The following is a 16,288-nucleotide window of genomic DNA, read 5'->3' on the forward strand; positions in this document are numbered from 1 at the left end:
TACCCAGCACATCTCAGAGCAACAGGCTGAGGGCTCTCGCCAGCATCCCGTCCCTCTAACACTGGCGTGTTGTCCCACAGCTTGTCACGGGCAAGGCTGATATTATCCCCTTCCCCCTTCAAGTCTAGTTTAAAGCTCTGTCAATGAGACCCACTAGCTCATGAGCAAAGACCCTCTTCCCCCTTTGAGAAAGGTGAATCCCATCCGATGCCAGCAGGCCTGATGCCATGTAGACCATCCCATTACCGAAAAACCCAAAATTGTGGCAGTGACACCAGCCACAGAGCCATGTATTTATAGACTGGGTCCGTCTGTTTCTGCCAATGTTGCTGCCTGCAACTGGAAGGACAGAGGAAAAAATTACCTGTGCTCCAGATTCCCTTACCAACCGTCCCAAGGCCCTGAAGTCTCCTTTGATTGCCCTTGGACTACGCGTTGCGGCTTCATCGTCACCCACATGGAAGGGCAATAATGGGTAATAGTCCGAGGGCTGTACCAGGCTAGGAAGTTTTCTAGTGATGTCCTTAACCCAGGCCCCAGGGAGGCAGCAGGCTTCCCTAAGAGGAGGGTCTGTCCAGCATATTGGACTCTCTGTTCCCCTCAGAAGGGAGTCACCTACAACTATAACCTGTCTTTTCTTCCTCGTCCAGTAATTCAGATGCTTTTCTGAATCCCAAATTGTGTTTTAGGCTGCTATAACTGAATTTGGAAGCAGGTATGTTTGCATGGGAGGGACAACATGCCAGAGGGAGGAAATGGTATCATTTAGCTATCACTAAGACAGTAGGAATTATTTAATTTTAGCATGCAGTTAAGCTCTAAATGGAGAACATAAATTTAATCGACTTCATAAATCTCTACACACACACATCTCTAGGGAAAACAAATAGATTTACCATTTATAAAAATGAATGTCTTCCTGTCTCCAATTAGTAATTGATCGTGTAAATAAATCATTTAACAAAAAAAAAATTAAGAAAAAAATCACTCGCTACAGGGAGTTGTGTAGCATATGGAAATGTCACAGTGTAGCAAAACACTGAAGTGGAAAAGAGGTTGCAAGCGAAAAAGCTGTCTGGTACGGTTTGAGAAAGGAGGAGGCCTTCTCTAAAAAACCTGTCTACTTGAGCCGCAAAGGACCCCAGCTCTCAGCCTGACAGCACTCTCTCCACAGACCACAGAGCTGCCATGTCCAGCTCAAGAAACTCCACTGAACTTTTGTATCGCTGGGTCCGACAGGCTGTGGGTGCCCCTGAAGGCAAGATGCTGACAAAACACAGTGGTGGCACACAGAAGTGCCAGGAGGGCGTATGTTGTCTTGTAAGGCTCCTGGAAACCCAAAACATTCAGGTGGAGGTTAAGTCTCTTGAATACAGGTGCCTGAATTCCCATTATCCTCAATGGAGATTTACTCAGTGCAGCCAGGGGTTCAGTTCAGCCTAACAGAGACAAGTGGTGCGAGCTCAGCTGAACTGCTTGCTGTGCTTGGCTACTGCAGTGGCTACATCTGCAGCTGCAAAGGGAGCTTAGGCATGTCCTGCACATGCAGAGACCAGCTGCATCACAGCGTAGCAGAGATAAAAAACAGAGAGATCACACGTACAATTACGTCATATATAAGGTAGGTTATACAACAAGCTCAGAAGGTCACTTTGTTCAGCCTACTTCAGGCCTTCAAACTCACCATAGACTGACTGCCATCACCTGTGCCAGGGCCTTCAGTGCTCTGCAAAGTTTGCATAGATGTTTCCTCACCATGTTTACTGTGTGATTGCATTATCTCATCAGCATCCTATAGAGAGAGAGGCAACAATGGAAGTATTTGTATCATTATTGCCTTGTTGTGTTAGAGAAGCCTCAAAGGGCAGCAGCCACTCAACCTATAGCGGTCCTGGCCCAAGAGTACTCACAGAGAGAAGTTCTCTTATGTCAGTAACATTGATATACAGAAACTAACAATAGCAGCTATCACAACATTATTGATGAAGAACAGAGCAGAATGCCACCAAAATTGTAGCCGACTGGGTGTCTTAGACACTGATCTTCTCATGTACAAAGAGAATCTCCTCCACAAATCATCCCCCAACAAAATGCACATTTTACAGCGTTTCCAGGAATTAGTGAAACAAATTGCTGCTACCAAATGTGCATTTCTATCTTCGGGGTTTTTGTCAGGCTATAAGAAATTAATGTAGAATCATAGAATCATTTAGGTTGGAAAAGACCCTTAAGGTCATTGCGTCCAACCAATATGTGTAACAGGAAAAGAGATTTTAAATGGCAAGATTTCGTGTGATATGGAAGATGGATCTGAATAAGGCCATCATGTCCTGCATTTCTACAGTTCTCCTGCTTTGCAGACTTCAGCAATACCTAGGACTTGTGCAGATCTTTTCCACAAAGATGAGTTCCCATCCCCGTGGAGATAAACCTGAGTGCATTACCTGAATGATGCCATCTGACAAGGTACCAGAAGACCAGGAGGTTGTGCTGTCTTCCTTGTGCCTTTCATCATCTCTTTCTGAAGGCCAAAAGCTTGCATCTTTCTCTGTGGCTGTACTTCCCTTTGAAAGCAGTAACAGCTCAGCATTAGCTTGTGAACAAGAAGCTCAGGTATTCCTTCAGGCAGTGTAAATTACTGCATACCTTTAGTAACACTTTGCTCTATTTCTGCGTCGTTTATCTATCTATATTGTGCTTCCCAAATCCCAACTCTTCCCTTGCTCTATAGCTCTGCTGCAAGATGAATGGCAGCTGGTTGACACTGATAGTTTTCTCTAGAGTCCTCAGAGTATCCTCATTTTTTTCACACTATTTAAAAAAATAAAAAAACAACAAGAAACAATCTTTCTCCTGTCCTGTCCCCTAAAAAGTCCTGTATGTAAAGAAAACTGCACCAATGAAGGTGCAGAATCAGAAACCTTGAAACTGAAGTGCTTGGATCAAAGTAGTAAGATGCCACCTTTACCCAAGCTGCTTGGACTTCTTCGCGCTGTCTAGCCATGGAGTTTCATCCTTGCCTAGCCTAAAGCAACCCCTCCAATACTCTATCACCTCTTTGCCACATTTCCTTTTGATTCTTGTTGCAAGGATGTAGCAAAAAGGCTAATTAATACCCATAGCGAGGACTTCGGAGAAATGAAGATTCTTCAAAACTTGGTTGAGGCCACAGTCCCTCCCAGGGGATGCAGATGACAGTAGCTGGTCACTACCAGCCTAGGCAGTCTGTGAACTGCTGTGCACGCAGGTAGCTAGGCTATAAGCTCACCAGCACTTCTGCACATTCCTGATTTAATTTGAATACATCTTGTTTAGTCCCTAGGGTGCAGGAAAGTGTGCAGAAAGTTTCATGGATTTATTTTTTTCTTTTTCCAAAATCTATTAACTTTATCATGAAACTTTACTCCCAGCTTTGCTCCTCTGCAGCTCACCTGGGCCTTCAGACTCCCCAGATCCAGAGCAACCTGTTGAGCAGTGTCTCCCAGTTTCTCCCAGTCTCTCAGAAATCTCTCCTATCTTAACTTCATTCCCAATAGTCTGATCATGCCCTTTTTTTCTTAAGCTCAAACACACAAATCATTTTGGTTGTTTCTTTTAAGTTTTAGCATTTCAGAGGCTGGCTAATTCTGTCTGAACCCCACTCCCACATATAAACATTGGTATTTAGACCCATATTTTGCCACTAACACTTCCATAAAGGGGGTATTACTGTACAAGCAATCCCACCAAAAGCAGGATCACACATCACAGAATGAGCTGCTGTGTAATATTGGTATTGTAATACTCGTAGGCTGGCTTGAGTGCAATTTCTTAGCATCCTGGAGTGATAACAGATACTTCCATTTGTTCTGAAGTACTTCGGATTTACATATTTTTCATAATTTGTCCTGTACCAAAATCTGTATCTTACATATACAGCTGTATATATAAGATATATACTGAACTCACCTTGCTGTGGAAAGAACAGTCTTCTGATTCTTCATCTAAGGAAGGTAGAAGAGACATCATTCCTCTTTTTTTCGACTACAAAAATACACACAAAGAGACAGCCCAATTATTCATGACAAGAACAGTAAAAGCCTCTTCTCTTCTGCCTGTAAACCACACTTGGAGTCCACTTTTGGAGAAGCACTGAACATCTGCCACCCTACATTAAGGTAACTGAAAGCTGCAGGTACTAAGCACCTCTGAAAATTGGGACTTTTCTCTATGCTGTAATGTTTCAACATCACAGCTATAATTGGGACAAATTTCATTTTGATCCATGAAAAGAATTTACCCAAAATCCCAGAACAACTGATTATCAACAAAACTACACATCGAGCATTTTTCTGTTGATTGCTTGATGCAACTTCATGTTGGATCTGCTCACACTAAAAAATAAGCAGAGGCACACCTCCCTCCCGCCTTCTCCTAGACATGCATCATACTCAGTCCTTCTGGGACCATTCGGAAGCACGAAGGGGAGGAGAATTAGTATTGATTCACAGCTGCAGGGATGCTCCTTTCTCACATGCCACTCCTCCTGGAGGAAGAAGGATTATTTACCCTCCCTCTTCGGCTCTCAGGTAAGTGATCACAACGTGGTGCTCCACTTACCTGCTGAGCAGAAACATCAGTCCCAACCAAGTCACTTTGTGCTAATACAGAGGCTGTGGGTTCATCTCCTGATTCAGGCACTTCTTGCTCTAAGCGCTGGTGAAGCTCAGACATCGAATTCTTCATCCCAGTAAGGATATCTTCCTTTCTTTGGCATAGTTTTATGATTTCTTCTTTTACAGCTTCCGTTTCTCCCTAAGGAGCAACAACATCTGTAAGCATGCATTTTTCTTACTTAACCAAACAGTAATGTAACAGACGATACCAGTGATGAATCTTACTGGGACTGGGGCTATTTCCCCTTTTTCCTTTTTCAGGGCATTGGGACAGTTCCCCATTGTCACTGCAGAAGATGTCCAGATACATGCAAAACAGCAGCAACAGATTCAGCTCAGGACAGCACTTGCTGTCTGTAATGCAGAAGTTGGTAGTCTGGAAGGAAATGTGAAAGGCTGGATAACTAATTATAACTAGGTCGTGCACAGCCATGGGAATACGAGTTTCCTTCAGGACAGAGGGAATGCAGTTGGGTTACATTACTCTGTGTGTCAGAGCAGGTGACGTTACTTCCAACTACCTTCTCTGGAAACCTGACACAAAACACTTGGGATAGCCTTGATGAGGGCAAAGACGGCAATAAGGGTAGCTCAGGGCTCAGTCTTCTTTGCTGAAGCTGGCCTAAAAGAAGGAAACAAACCATTCGGTGGGGTTTAGTGACATGGTTAGGGCCAAAACTATCCCATGTCTTTGAATGTGATATTGGGAGCAATGGTCCCCAACAAAGTACAAGGAAGATATTTAGTGTTCTGCAGGGATTAAACAATAATCCAAGTAACTCTGCACTAACAAAGGGGGAAATAAATCTGTCTTCGTCTCCTCCCTGGCCATGACTATTGCTCTAGCCGGTGTTCTGTCCTTAGAGCTTTCTGCTAGGGCCTTTCCTTATCACCCAGCCTCCAGGTGAGCAAAGAAAGCACAACAAATAACAGAGTAAGACAGGGCAAGGAATAAAATGCCCTACTCCCTTCATTACTGAAAGTGCTAAAAATCTTTGAAGCATTGTTGCTTGCTCAGAAAACTGAAATGTAGCTAAATATCCCATTGCACACTGGGCTCGGTCCATCAGAGCAAGCTTTGATGCTAAGCTTGAAATAAGAACAGCATTGATTCCACACCATGCTCTATCACGGTGTGAATAATGCTATGCAAGTAACAATCTGTGACAGGTGAAAGCAGTAAGACTGCTGATTCTGTCTTGACTACAGCTTCTTCTGTTAATAGAGGAGGCAGGAACCCCAGCAAATTTTCAAAAGATGTGGGAACTCTGCTCAGACAAGGATGTTTTTTCCTTTTGTACACTCAAAAACACAAGGTAAAATCTTCCAAAGTTAGGGGCAAGAAAAAGTCATTGGAATGAAGAAACAGCCATCCATGATAATTTGGCATATTTTTATCAATGTCCACTAAGAACAGTATTTCTATTTGTTTCATTGCAGGAGGAGACTTTACAGCATACATTTACCAGCTACTGTTTTGCAAACTTAACTAGCCAAAAACCTCCTCAGACACCAAATCTTTATTAACATCACTTCTTTATCTGAAGCCCCTCAATAAGATGGGCAATTCAATTGCCCACTTCTATTCATGAAACGCTACAGTTGTAAAACAGGTTTCTTCTAAGACAAGAGCTATTAAACAGAAAGTCCTACACTCAAAGACAAAAACAAGTTAGAATCAGGAAATGAGTCATGCTTAGTACTAGCATCAAGCCTCCAACATCCAACCACCTGACAGCAGAGCAGCTATGTACTTAGGAGCCTACTGAGTGATTATAGTTATTAGGCAAGTACAACGTATGTGTATTAACTCTACTGTGACTGACGGCAAGAAGCTGAGCATTTCAGAGGCACTTTATAGTTATAATACTTAATTAGTAATTTCCTGACTTCTGCAGTGCTGTCCTTAAAACACATCTTATTTTTGCATTAAATAATCAATTCATCCATTACGGAAAGCAGCCGACTGCAGGGAGAAAAGCAACACATGTTTATCAGTTGATGAAAACACAGCGTGGCAGTGAGGACGAAGAAAGAAATCTAAAGAATCTAACCCTAACTAGAATCACCAAAAGTACCATTGCACGGTCAGTGATCAGAAATGGACTCAGTTCTCTCCTTATGCACTACCCCAAGCTGCTACCTCAGCAACATTAGCAGGATGCTGAGCACAGGCAAGCTCTCAGCGCTGCATGTTTCACCAAAACAGCTGTCAGCTGTCATGAAAACAGCACTCTAAATTTTCTTTAGAAGTTGATATAGGTACAAATGACACATCAAAGTCAATAAGGAGTATATCATGAAAGATACACCCAACTTGCAAACTAATATTAATTGTAATATCTCTTGATATATGTCAACTTACGCGTGCGTCGTCACACCATGGCATTCAATTGCCTGCTTGACTGCAGTGGGGAGGGGAAGCACGCTGCTATTTCTCAGTGCTCTGCGTTGTCATGATTAGTGTTAGGACAAGTTAACAGACATGAAAGAGAAAACAGTGAAACCCACCTCTGGACAATGAGTCTTCTGAGCCGGTGGTTGATCTTCATGTGATATTTCAACCAAGTGGTTCTTTAAGAATTGTTTCAACTTTTCAATTTCTTGCTCACATTCTTCTGTTTTCTTTACAGCTTCCTGCGAAATAGTAATTCTCATAAATCATTTTGAATTAACTAGTACAGAAACAAACTAGTCAGTAATGCAACAAACTTGTACTGAAGAGTACTGAAGCCTCCTTTGCATCTGTAGTTACATGTAAAAAAAAGTGATTGTTCTGCTAACTTTGCACAACCCTATCCTCGCCAAGTTTATTATTCACTTGCGAAAGACAAACAAACTGCTCTTAGCCATAAGTCGAAGTATGCTGGGGTATTCTACCCAGGAGCATGTCTTTGCTTACTCCAGAGTAGAGCTATGAATTTGGCTATAAAATGTACATGGAACATATTTAATCACATTCACTACAATTTAGAACAGCTTGGAAAAAAAAAAAAAAGAGAAATTACAGAGTTTCATATCAAGTTAGAAAGCCTACCTGGTTTTTATTGGTGCTCAGGTCTTTACTGCCAACTAGTTCTGCACTGACCAAAAATGAACTGTGCTGTACACCAGGCAGACACTGCAGCTGAGGATAAGCCAACCGCAGTATCTGACAATTTGAATACTTCCTATAAAAATGATAAGTATTTCCACTTCGTGTGAGCTTCCTCTTCTTACATGACTTATAGGAAAACTTCTTTTATGTTATAAGCAGCCAAATTCACTTCTACTCATTTGACAGTGACAGCAAAATCTCACCAACCCCCATGCTTTACTGTTCGTGCAGAAATCAGCAATTTCCCCACGCACATTGCTCATGTTTGACAGCCACAGCCTGTCATGGTATCTGAGGTAATTAAGAAATTGTTACATCTACAAATCAGAATATTTTGTGAAAACCTTTAATTTGCAGAACATTTGGTGGCTTTGTGTTTTCCGACCCATGGGCTGAGAACCAAAGAATATCTAAGGACTATTCCTCAGGTGTCCCCAGAAGGTAATAAAGAAAATGCAGCCTATTGTCAACACGCTTGAACTTACTCTGCTGACAGCAGCACCTGAACAGCCTGACAGGTTGAAAAATCTCTCTGCAAAGCATGCAGAGACTCTGCCTTTCAGAGCAAAGAGTCTCTCCTGCTATGAACAGTAACAGTGCCGTTTCTTCAGTCACTTCTTCACAGTAGCACTCCCTCTCAATAAAACAGAAACTAATAAGGTTCTAAATGATTTTTTTTTTTTTTTACTTACAGGTTTTAAAAGGAAGAAAAAACTATTTTTCCCACTTAAAAAAAAAAAAGCCAAACTGGAGGGGAAGATATTTAATTGTGGACTATAATCTTAATGCCATAGCTAAAGAATCAGAGGAGGAAAAAAACTAAAAGTCCTTCCAAAGGGGAGATTCTCTTACCCATACCTTCACTTCCACATGAACAGGACTGTTTAGTAATAGGTAAAATGTGTACTACCTCAAGTTTCCTTGACTAACTAAAAAATATGAATACTCTCTATAGAGACTCCAACGTCTTCTCTCACAGGCCAATATGTGAATATAGCCACTTGCCTGAAGATAACTCATCTAATTCCCTGCCTTCCACTGAAGGGCAAAAAATCTTATTTTATCCTTTTCCTAATATAACATAAATTATGCCATATATGTGGGACTGAGTCTGTAGAAGTCTTGCCTCTCTTTTGAGTTATTTCCTGCTTAACATTTGCTCTTTACTTTTCATATTGTGGTAATACTAGAAGACCTACCCATGGAAAAGGCCCACCCGCAGGCAGGCATTATTTGTTACGGAAGAGCTTACTGAAAATGAGCACAGTAAATCATCAAATATGCAAATACTGCCACTCTCTTGCACAGAAAACCAGTTGAAGCAGCTGTGGCTTCCAGCTCCTCTTCCTGATGATGTTATTTAGGCAGTGATAGGTGTGGTACTTGACAGGCCATAATAAAAAACAGAGGGCAGCATTCAACACAGATCTAAGTCACCTAAAATCTTGCCCTAAAGCATTTACACCACCTATGACAGGTTTTGTTTCTGTTATACTTTTTCAGGTTTTACACTGCAACTTAATTATACAAAAGTTACTAGTGCAATATCCTATTGCATCACCAATAGCAAAATATGGGCAAACGCATCCAAACACTAAAATTTCAGAACTAATCCTCAGGAAAAAAATAACTAAGTATATATTTGTAGAGGAAGCTTGCCTCCCATTCGCTTTCCTCTCTATCAGGATACTTACTTCCTTTCTAATGCAGCACTCAAAATGCCATCCTTTACTAGCTTTATCCTTTGTTATGTCTTAGCTGGTGCTAGACTTGTATTGTAGTACTGCTGCTTTCAACCCATTCAACAGGACTGGAAAATCTTTTTTGCACAGTTTGACATCCTAGCTGCCAAGAACTGCAATTTTTCCAATCTGTTTTCTCACAAAGAAATTTCACTCAGCTACAGATTGTTGGATGCCTATAAGATAAAGGCAAATGCTGAGTAAAAAATGTTACAGCTGTTTCAAAAAGGAGAAGAATCTAAACCTTGACCTAATGCTCCACATAAACCAGTCAGAAGTCTCATGACACCACTTTATAATTGCAAAGCACCCTGTTTCTGACAGTTTTACAGTGTTTTGAAAATTCTCGAGTATTTAATTTGGCAACTCTCTGAAAAAGGTATGTTTTACCACATCCATTTTTCAGACATAAGAAATTGTATGGACTAAAAAAAAAAGATCGTGGGGATCATTCAGATCTCACATAGTCATTGCTTTTTTCCAAACTCCAAGCATGCATTAGTCATGTAGCATGTTTGAGTTTTTCTCTTGGCGTGGTACTCTTAATTTCACAAACTGAAAATCAAAGATGGACATTCACATTTTAGCTGCCACTTGTGTCTGCCTGGCCTCTAAAATGCCCAGTAAGAAGTTAGATTCTGCTTTACTGTAATAGGTTTGGAAAACCAAATCAGCAAAGATACTGTATCATTTTACTAGGTGCTGCTACCATCCTGCCGAGAAGTGGACGGGTCGTATAAGAATTTTCATACCTCTGCTGACACAGGAACATGCATAACCAAACTCCAGATTGCCTCCAAGTATATCTACCCTGGGCAATGGAGCGTGACGCAGATATCCCTGAATGAAAACCTTCCTGAGCTGGTACAAACACATCACTCAGTGAAGTGCTGCAGAGATACTACTTCAGGTTTGGAGCCAGCATAGCTGTTTCATAACTCATACTGCCCATGAGTTAACGCTCACTGACCCCGCCGGCACTGCCTTCTCCTACAGCTGTGTGTCACACCGATGCTGTTATATCACTTCTGTTTCCAAACCTGGTCTGGCCAACAGCACCTCCAAGTCCCCTGTCACACGTTTGCTTATGCAGACGCATCCTTGCATGGGACCTTATAGAATCATAGAATAGTTTGGGTTGGAAGGGACCTCTAAAGATCATCTAGTCCAACCCCCCCTGCTGTGGGCAGGAACATCTTCAACTAGATCAGGTTGCTCAGAGCCCCATCCAACCTGACCTTGAATGTTTCCAGGGATGGGGCATCCTTCTGGGGGCATGAGTTGGCCTGCCTCCAAACAATGAATTAACCAAGCGACTGCGGTAGAAAACGGTCACTTTCCTGGCTCACTGATCTGGGAAGACCATCTTTAGTAAAAGACTTTCTGCTATTAATTGTCAGCAATTTCTATCTAATGGCTGTCAACAAAGAATTTCCATGTTCAAGATACATTTACGGACTTGTACGTTGCAGACATGAGCACCTGCGTATAACACTGGACTTCAATCATCAGTTGTGCAAACCTGGGTCATAAGACACTTGGGCCTTCATTTGTTCTACAATATGCTAAAACACATGGTGTCAGTTGTGACTGAATTACAAAACTGAAATGAATTTCAAGACTTGTTGTAGTATCAAATTACACAGGAAAAAAACAGAACAAAAAAAATCCCCAAACCATTACATAGAAGACAAAGTAGGTGTACTATATGCCTGTACAATACAAAATAATATTGTCTAGTGATCAAAATTATTATAAAATAAAGGTGGTTTAGCTGACAGTAAAAAAAAAAAAAAAAAAAAAAAACAAATAACCCCCAGAAGATCATTGCCGACAAAAAAAAAAAAAAAAAAAAAAAAAAAATCAATTACCTCCAGTAGATCATTTTGTTCCTTAGTAATTTTTTCTAATTTCTTCAAATCTCTCAAGAGTTGTCTTGCTCTTTGGAAGACTGAGAAAGGTTGCATTTTCACCCCTGGCAGCTGAAGTGCTTCTTCATAGGACTGTATATGAACAATGGTCTTCTGCATGGGACCAACATGGTCAAGTATAACCTATTAGGATATGGGACAGATGATGGATGTGATACTGAGTTGGAAAAATCAACACTGAAATGAAAATCATACTACTGTCATGATGTGCAAAAGTTCTCTTTGGTGAGTTTCCCATTTAAGAAGGAAGAATATTTTAATCTTGGAACAAATAAGTGAAAATCCATGGTGAGGTTGTCTAAAGCAAGAGGAAGATATAACTCACATTTACAATTCTGCTTTTTCTGCATATACATACATAAAGTTTGCACAGTGACCAAAAAAGGGTCACATTCAGAGTAGTTACTATTTACTAAGCATGTCATTTCAAAGTAGTGCATCTTTGGCAGTGAAGACAGTTAAAAAAATGGTGCAAACCTTTTGATGTCACTCTAGCCAACTCTGTTTTTTCTTTTTTGTGCTGCAAACCAGCCATGAAATGTTCTATGTTAAAGCCAGCCATTTTATAGAATCATAGAATAGTTTGGGTTGGAAGGGACCTCTAAAGGTCATCTAGTCCAACCCCCCTGCCGTGGGCAGGGACATCTTCAACTAGATCAGGTTGCTCAGAGCCCCGTCCAACCTGACCTCGAATGTTTCCAAGGACGGGGTATCTACCACCTCTCTGGGCAACCTGTGCCAGTGCTTCACCACCCTCAGCGTATAAGCCCCCTTTAAGTACTGATAGGCTGCAATAAGGTCTCCCCAGAGCCTTCTCTTCTCTAGACTGAAGAACCCCAACTCTCTCAGCCTTTCTTCACAGGAGAGGTGTTTCATCCCCCTGACCATTTTCGTGGCCCTCTTCTGGACCCTCTCCAGCAGGTCCGTGTCTTTCTTATGCTGATAAACAGTCTTATCAACATAGCTGAGATGATGAACCAGGATGGAAGCCAGGAGAAACCTCTGAAGACAGCTTTCCTGTCAAAGACCTTTCCTATCACAACACCCCGAGTGGATGCACAGTTTACAATCACCTTTATCAGTTTTGGATGAACAGAAATGTGCAGTTTCATACCACAATACATGTTTTATGGAAGACTCAGTGATCAACTTAGGAAAGACAGAATGGCAATACCAACTCACAACTTCTTGGTCCTCCTAAAGAAATATGAAATCCTACTGAGACCTCATTCAGCTGGGAAGTTTAGAAAAAAAAAATATAAATACAAACCACCTCTGGGCCTTTTAATTACTAATATTTTTGTTAAATTCCCTCTCAAGAAGATTTCATTTTAAAAGGCCCCAATTGGAATAGAGATGCTTACTTTCTCATTCATAATCAGCAAATTCCCTCTCAAGAAGATTTCATTTTAAAAGGCCCCAATTGGAATAGAGATGCTTACTTTCTCATTCATAAGCAGCCTATATCAGGAATTTTTTATTATTAGCATACTATCCAGGCTTCAATCTAAAATAAGGAAGTAGGTGAACATTATCTTCCAGAAGAAATATTACTTTAGTTTTTCCATATAATGTAGCCATTACAAAATTGTTCTCTGGATAACAAAGCTATGACAGGTATGACGACATTTTTTCCCTCCCCTGAAACTGAACCTTTCTGCATTTCAGTCAGCGAACAATGTGGACTGCATGTGGTATAAAAGAAAAGATACCATAATACTTTGCTTTACTTCATTCAAGCAGAGAAAGGAAAACCATCTTGCCAAGGTATCTTTGCAGTTAAGTCCCTGCCTGATGAAATGGTTTTATGGTAAGTCATTCCAGCCTACGTTTCCAGAAACATCTGCTAAATTTTGCCTCCATTTTTGGAAAAAAGTCTGATTTTCAGACTTTCAGATTACTTACTGTTTGATGCTAAGTAGAGTGATGTGCAGCAAGTCTCTGAAAGTCAGGCCATAAACTTTCCAAAAATGGAGACACGCAAATATGGCAGGTATGTCTGACAATGTGTGCTTAAGTTACATACTCGAGTTCTCTATGGGCATGTTCTCAATAGTGCTTTAATTTCAAATGTTTTCGTTCAAACCGTGACTGTGCTTCTTGAAGGGATCTCCCAACAGCCTCACCTTAGGGTTTACATTGCACAGTTATCTTGGAGCATGCAAACTGGATTCCTTTCAAATGAAACTAAAGCAGAAGACACTCTCCAGAAGAGCCTCTGAAGACACCCAGCCACTAATGGATGTCCGTTCTACAGGATCAGTCCGAAGTAAGCCCCAAAGACACATACAACACAGATATCAGGTCCTCTGCACCAACTGTTTTGTCCTCCCAATGTGCTCCTCTTGGACTGCACTACTTGCTACTGTAGAAATATGTAGCCGAAATCATGACTGAAGGAATACTTTCAATCTTTGACCTGAGAGTTAGAATTTGTGTGATACTAACATTTCAAAGTCATATACTAAAAACTTGTCCATGGTAGTTTGCAGTCACAAAACAGCCTTATGCTTGTGAAAGCATATTTATGCTAACTTATGCATAAATATATAGGGGAAAAAAGCCTATATAGGAGTTTTCACGGACCTGTCCATGTTTAAGTTGGTCATTAGGAGAAAATTCTAACAGATCTTCTGATGACAGGATTGTCTTCATTTTGGCAATGTCCTTCTCAAACAGTTTCACGTGAGATTCAATAGCATCCAATTCCTAGATTTTGGGAACAAAGAGAATATTTGTAGATAGTACAAATACCAAAGTCAGCTTGTATTTCTGCCTTTTACTTAAATTTAAAAAGAAATACTGAAAAACAAGTGCAGCATATGCAGGATATGTTAATGGATGCTACCAATCAAAAGGCTAGTTATTTTAAATTACATATCATCATAACTTCTGGAGGAATTAAGTATCTAAGGTCACCTGGTCTGTTTTAAACCCTGAATACAGAATTGAAATATCCTTGAAAAGTCACATTATAAATTACCAGTAGTGACAAGACACTTTTCCAGTGGTGATAGTTATCAGCATAGGAAACTGCTCTAATTACACTGTTGCAGCTTTCTATATGAAGAGCCTTAATGTCAGATAGAAAATGGATCCACATACAGTACAGCTACTTGTGAACTCTCACGGAGACAGAGTCACAGCATAAATTAGGTTGGAAGGGACCTCAGGAGGTCTCTGGTGCCCATCAGAGCAGGTCGTTTGGGGCCTGATCCTGTTGAGATTTGGGTATCTCCTGGGATGGGGATTTTACCCCCCTCTTTGGGCCCCCGATCTAGTGTTTGACCAATCTCACTGCAAAAAAAATCCGTCCTAAAAATGTAGATGGAATTTCCTGTCTTATAATGTGGGTCTGTTACTGCTCATCTTTTCTCTGCACGCCCCAAGAAGAGTCTGGCTCCATCTTGTCTATAGTCCCATTACGTAGCAGTAGACAGCAGTAATACCCGCCCCCCCAACCCCTAAGTTGTCTCTTCTCCAGGCTGAACTGACCCAGGTTTCCCAGCCCTTCATCTTACATCCTGTGCTACAGCCCCCGACCACCTTGGTGGCCTTCCTGGACTCACTCCAGGTATGTCTATGTCTTTGTTACATTGGGAAACCTAAAACTGAGCACAGCACCCACATATGATCTCACAGGTGCCAAAAAGAAAGACTGCTCCCATGGACCTCCTGGCTACACTCTTGCTCAGGCAGCTCAGGATACTGTAGGCCTTCTTGTTGCAAGGCCATGCTGCTGTGTCATGATCAACTTGTTGTCCATCAGGACCACCGGACCTTTTGGCAAAGCTGTTTTCCAGCTGGTTGGCCCCCAGCCTGGATTGGTATTTGGACATGTTCCCTCCTGGGTGCAGGACTTTGCGTTTGCCTCTGTTGAACTTCATGAGGTTTCTGTCAGCCCATTTCTCCAGCCTGTCCAGGTGCCTCTGAATAGGAGCCCTACCCTCCAGCAAGATAAGCCCTTTTAATTTCCAGTAAACAAGCCCTGCATTTCTCCTCCTAAACAAGGAGTTTCATCAATACTCCTGAACTTTACAGCTTAATTAGATACCAAACACCTTCTGATGGTTTGCTTCCAAACCATTAATTTCCTCACTTGGCACACCTACTAAAAACAGCACACCTTTTTTCTATGCAGGCAATATAAGCTGTATTTCATAACATATGAAGAAGCTCTGATAAAAGGCACTTATAGATTGCCCAAACTTACATCAGCCACATGCTGGATCTGTGGAAGAATCTCTGCTATCTCATGCTGTAAAGTTGCTACTTTATCATCTATTTCATTTAGCTGTTGCATTACACTGTCTGTTTCAAAGACTGGTGTTAGCTCCTCCAGCTCCAAGTAAACACTGTGTAGAAGATTCCGCTTTTGCTCTGAGTCCTCCAAAGCCATCTGGAGACAAAATAAGAGCTTAGTTTGATCCATCAATGGTGAACATGAAAGTTTCACAGAGGTTAGGGCCAGAAGGAATCAGTTTTAATTTCCTGTATGTCACTGACCATTGCATATATTCCCAAAAGCTTAGTTCAGACTAACACACTTCAGTCCTAAGGGAACCAAACTGCTGCATCCTGCAGGCAGAAAACTGAGACTGATGCCATGATTTTAAGGGAATCAATTAGATAAAATAAGTCTACATGAGCATGACAAAAGGCATGAAGAGGAAGATTTCAAACTCAGAGAGAGGTCCCACCCCAAAAAAAGAAAAGTATGAGATCCTGGAGAAGATTCCTCTCCAGCTCCTGTGCCATGGTCAGGCTGATCCCAAGTACATGAACAAGACATGTCAGCCAGGCACCTGAAAAGGGTTTTCTGCACACCAGCCTGCAGACAGCAGATGTAACAGAATGCTCCAG

At 41.4% G+C, this 16,288-nt stretch overlaps 1 protein-coding gene across 1 annotated transcript in view; it reads right to left on the reverse strand.

The window, feature by feature from the left end:
* SYNE2 (spectrin repeat containing nuclear envelope protein 2) overlaps nucleotides 1–16,288 on the reverse strand; it is a 200,260-nt gene that overhangs the window by 85,904 nt on the left and 98,068 nt on the right. The window contains exons 59-66 of the mRNA XM_009273371.2: nucleotides 15,639–15,824; nucleotides 14,012–14,134; nucleotides 11,366–11,548; nucleotides 7,167–7,292; nucleotides 4,600–4,794; nucleotides 3,949–4,023; nucleotides 2,445–2,564; nucleotides 1,685–1,792 (exon numbers count right to left, since the gene is read on the reverse strand). Coding sequence (XP_009271646.1) covers nucleotides 1,685–1,792; nucleotides 2,445–2,564; nucleotides 3,949–4,023; nucleotides 4,600–4,794; nucleotides 7,167–7,292; nucleotides 11,366–11,548; nucleotides 14,012–14,134; nucleotides 15,639–15,824 — 1,116 coding nt within the window. The remainder of the gene's footprint in view (nucleotides 1–1,684; nucleotides 1,793–2,444; nucleotides 2,565–3,948; nucleotides 4,024–4,599; nucleotides 4,795–7,166; nucleotides 7,293–11,365; nucleotides 11,549–14,011; nucleotides 14,135–15,638; nucleotides 15,825–16,288) is intronic.

This window comes from Aptenodytes forsteri, unplaced genomic scaffold (genome assembly GCF_000699145.1).
Source record: "Aptenodytes forsteri isolate BGI_AS27 unplaced genomic scaffold, ASM69914v1 Scaffold479, whole genome shotgun sequence".
Classification (NCBI taxonomy): domain Eukaryota; kingdom Metazoa; phylum Chordata; class Aves; order Sphenisciformes; family Spheniscidae; genus Aptenodytes; species Aptenodytes forsteri.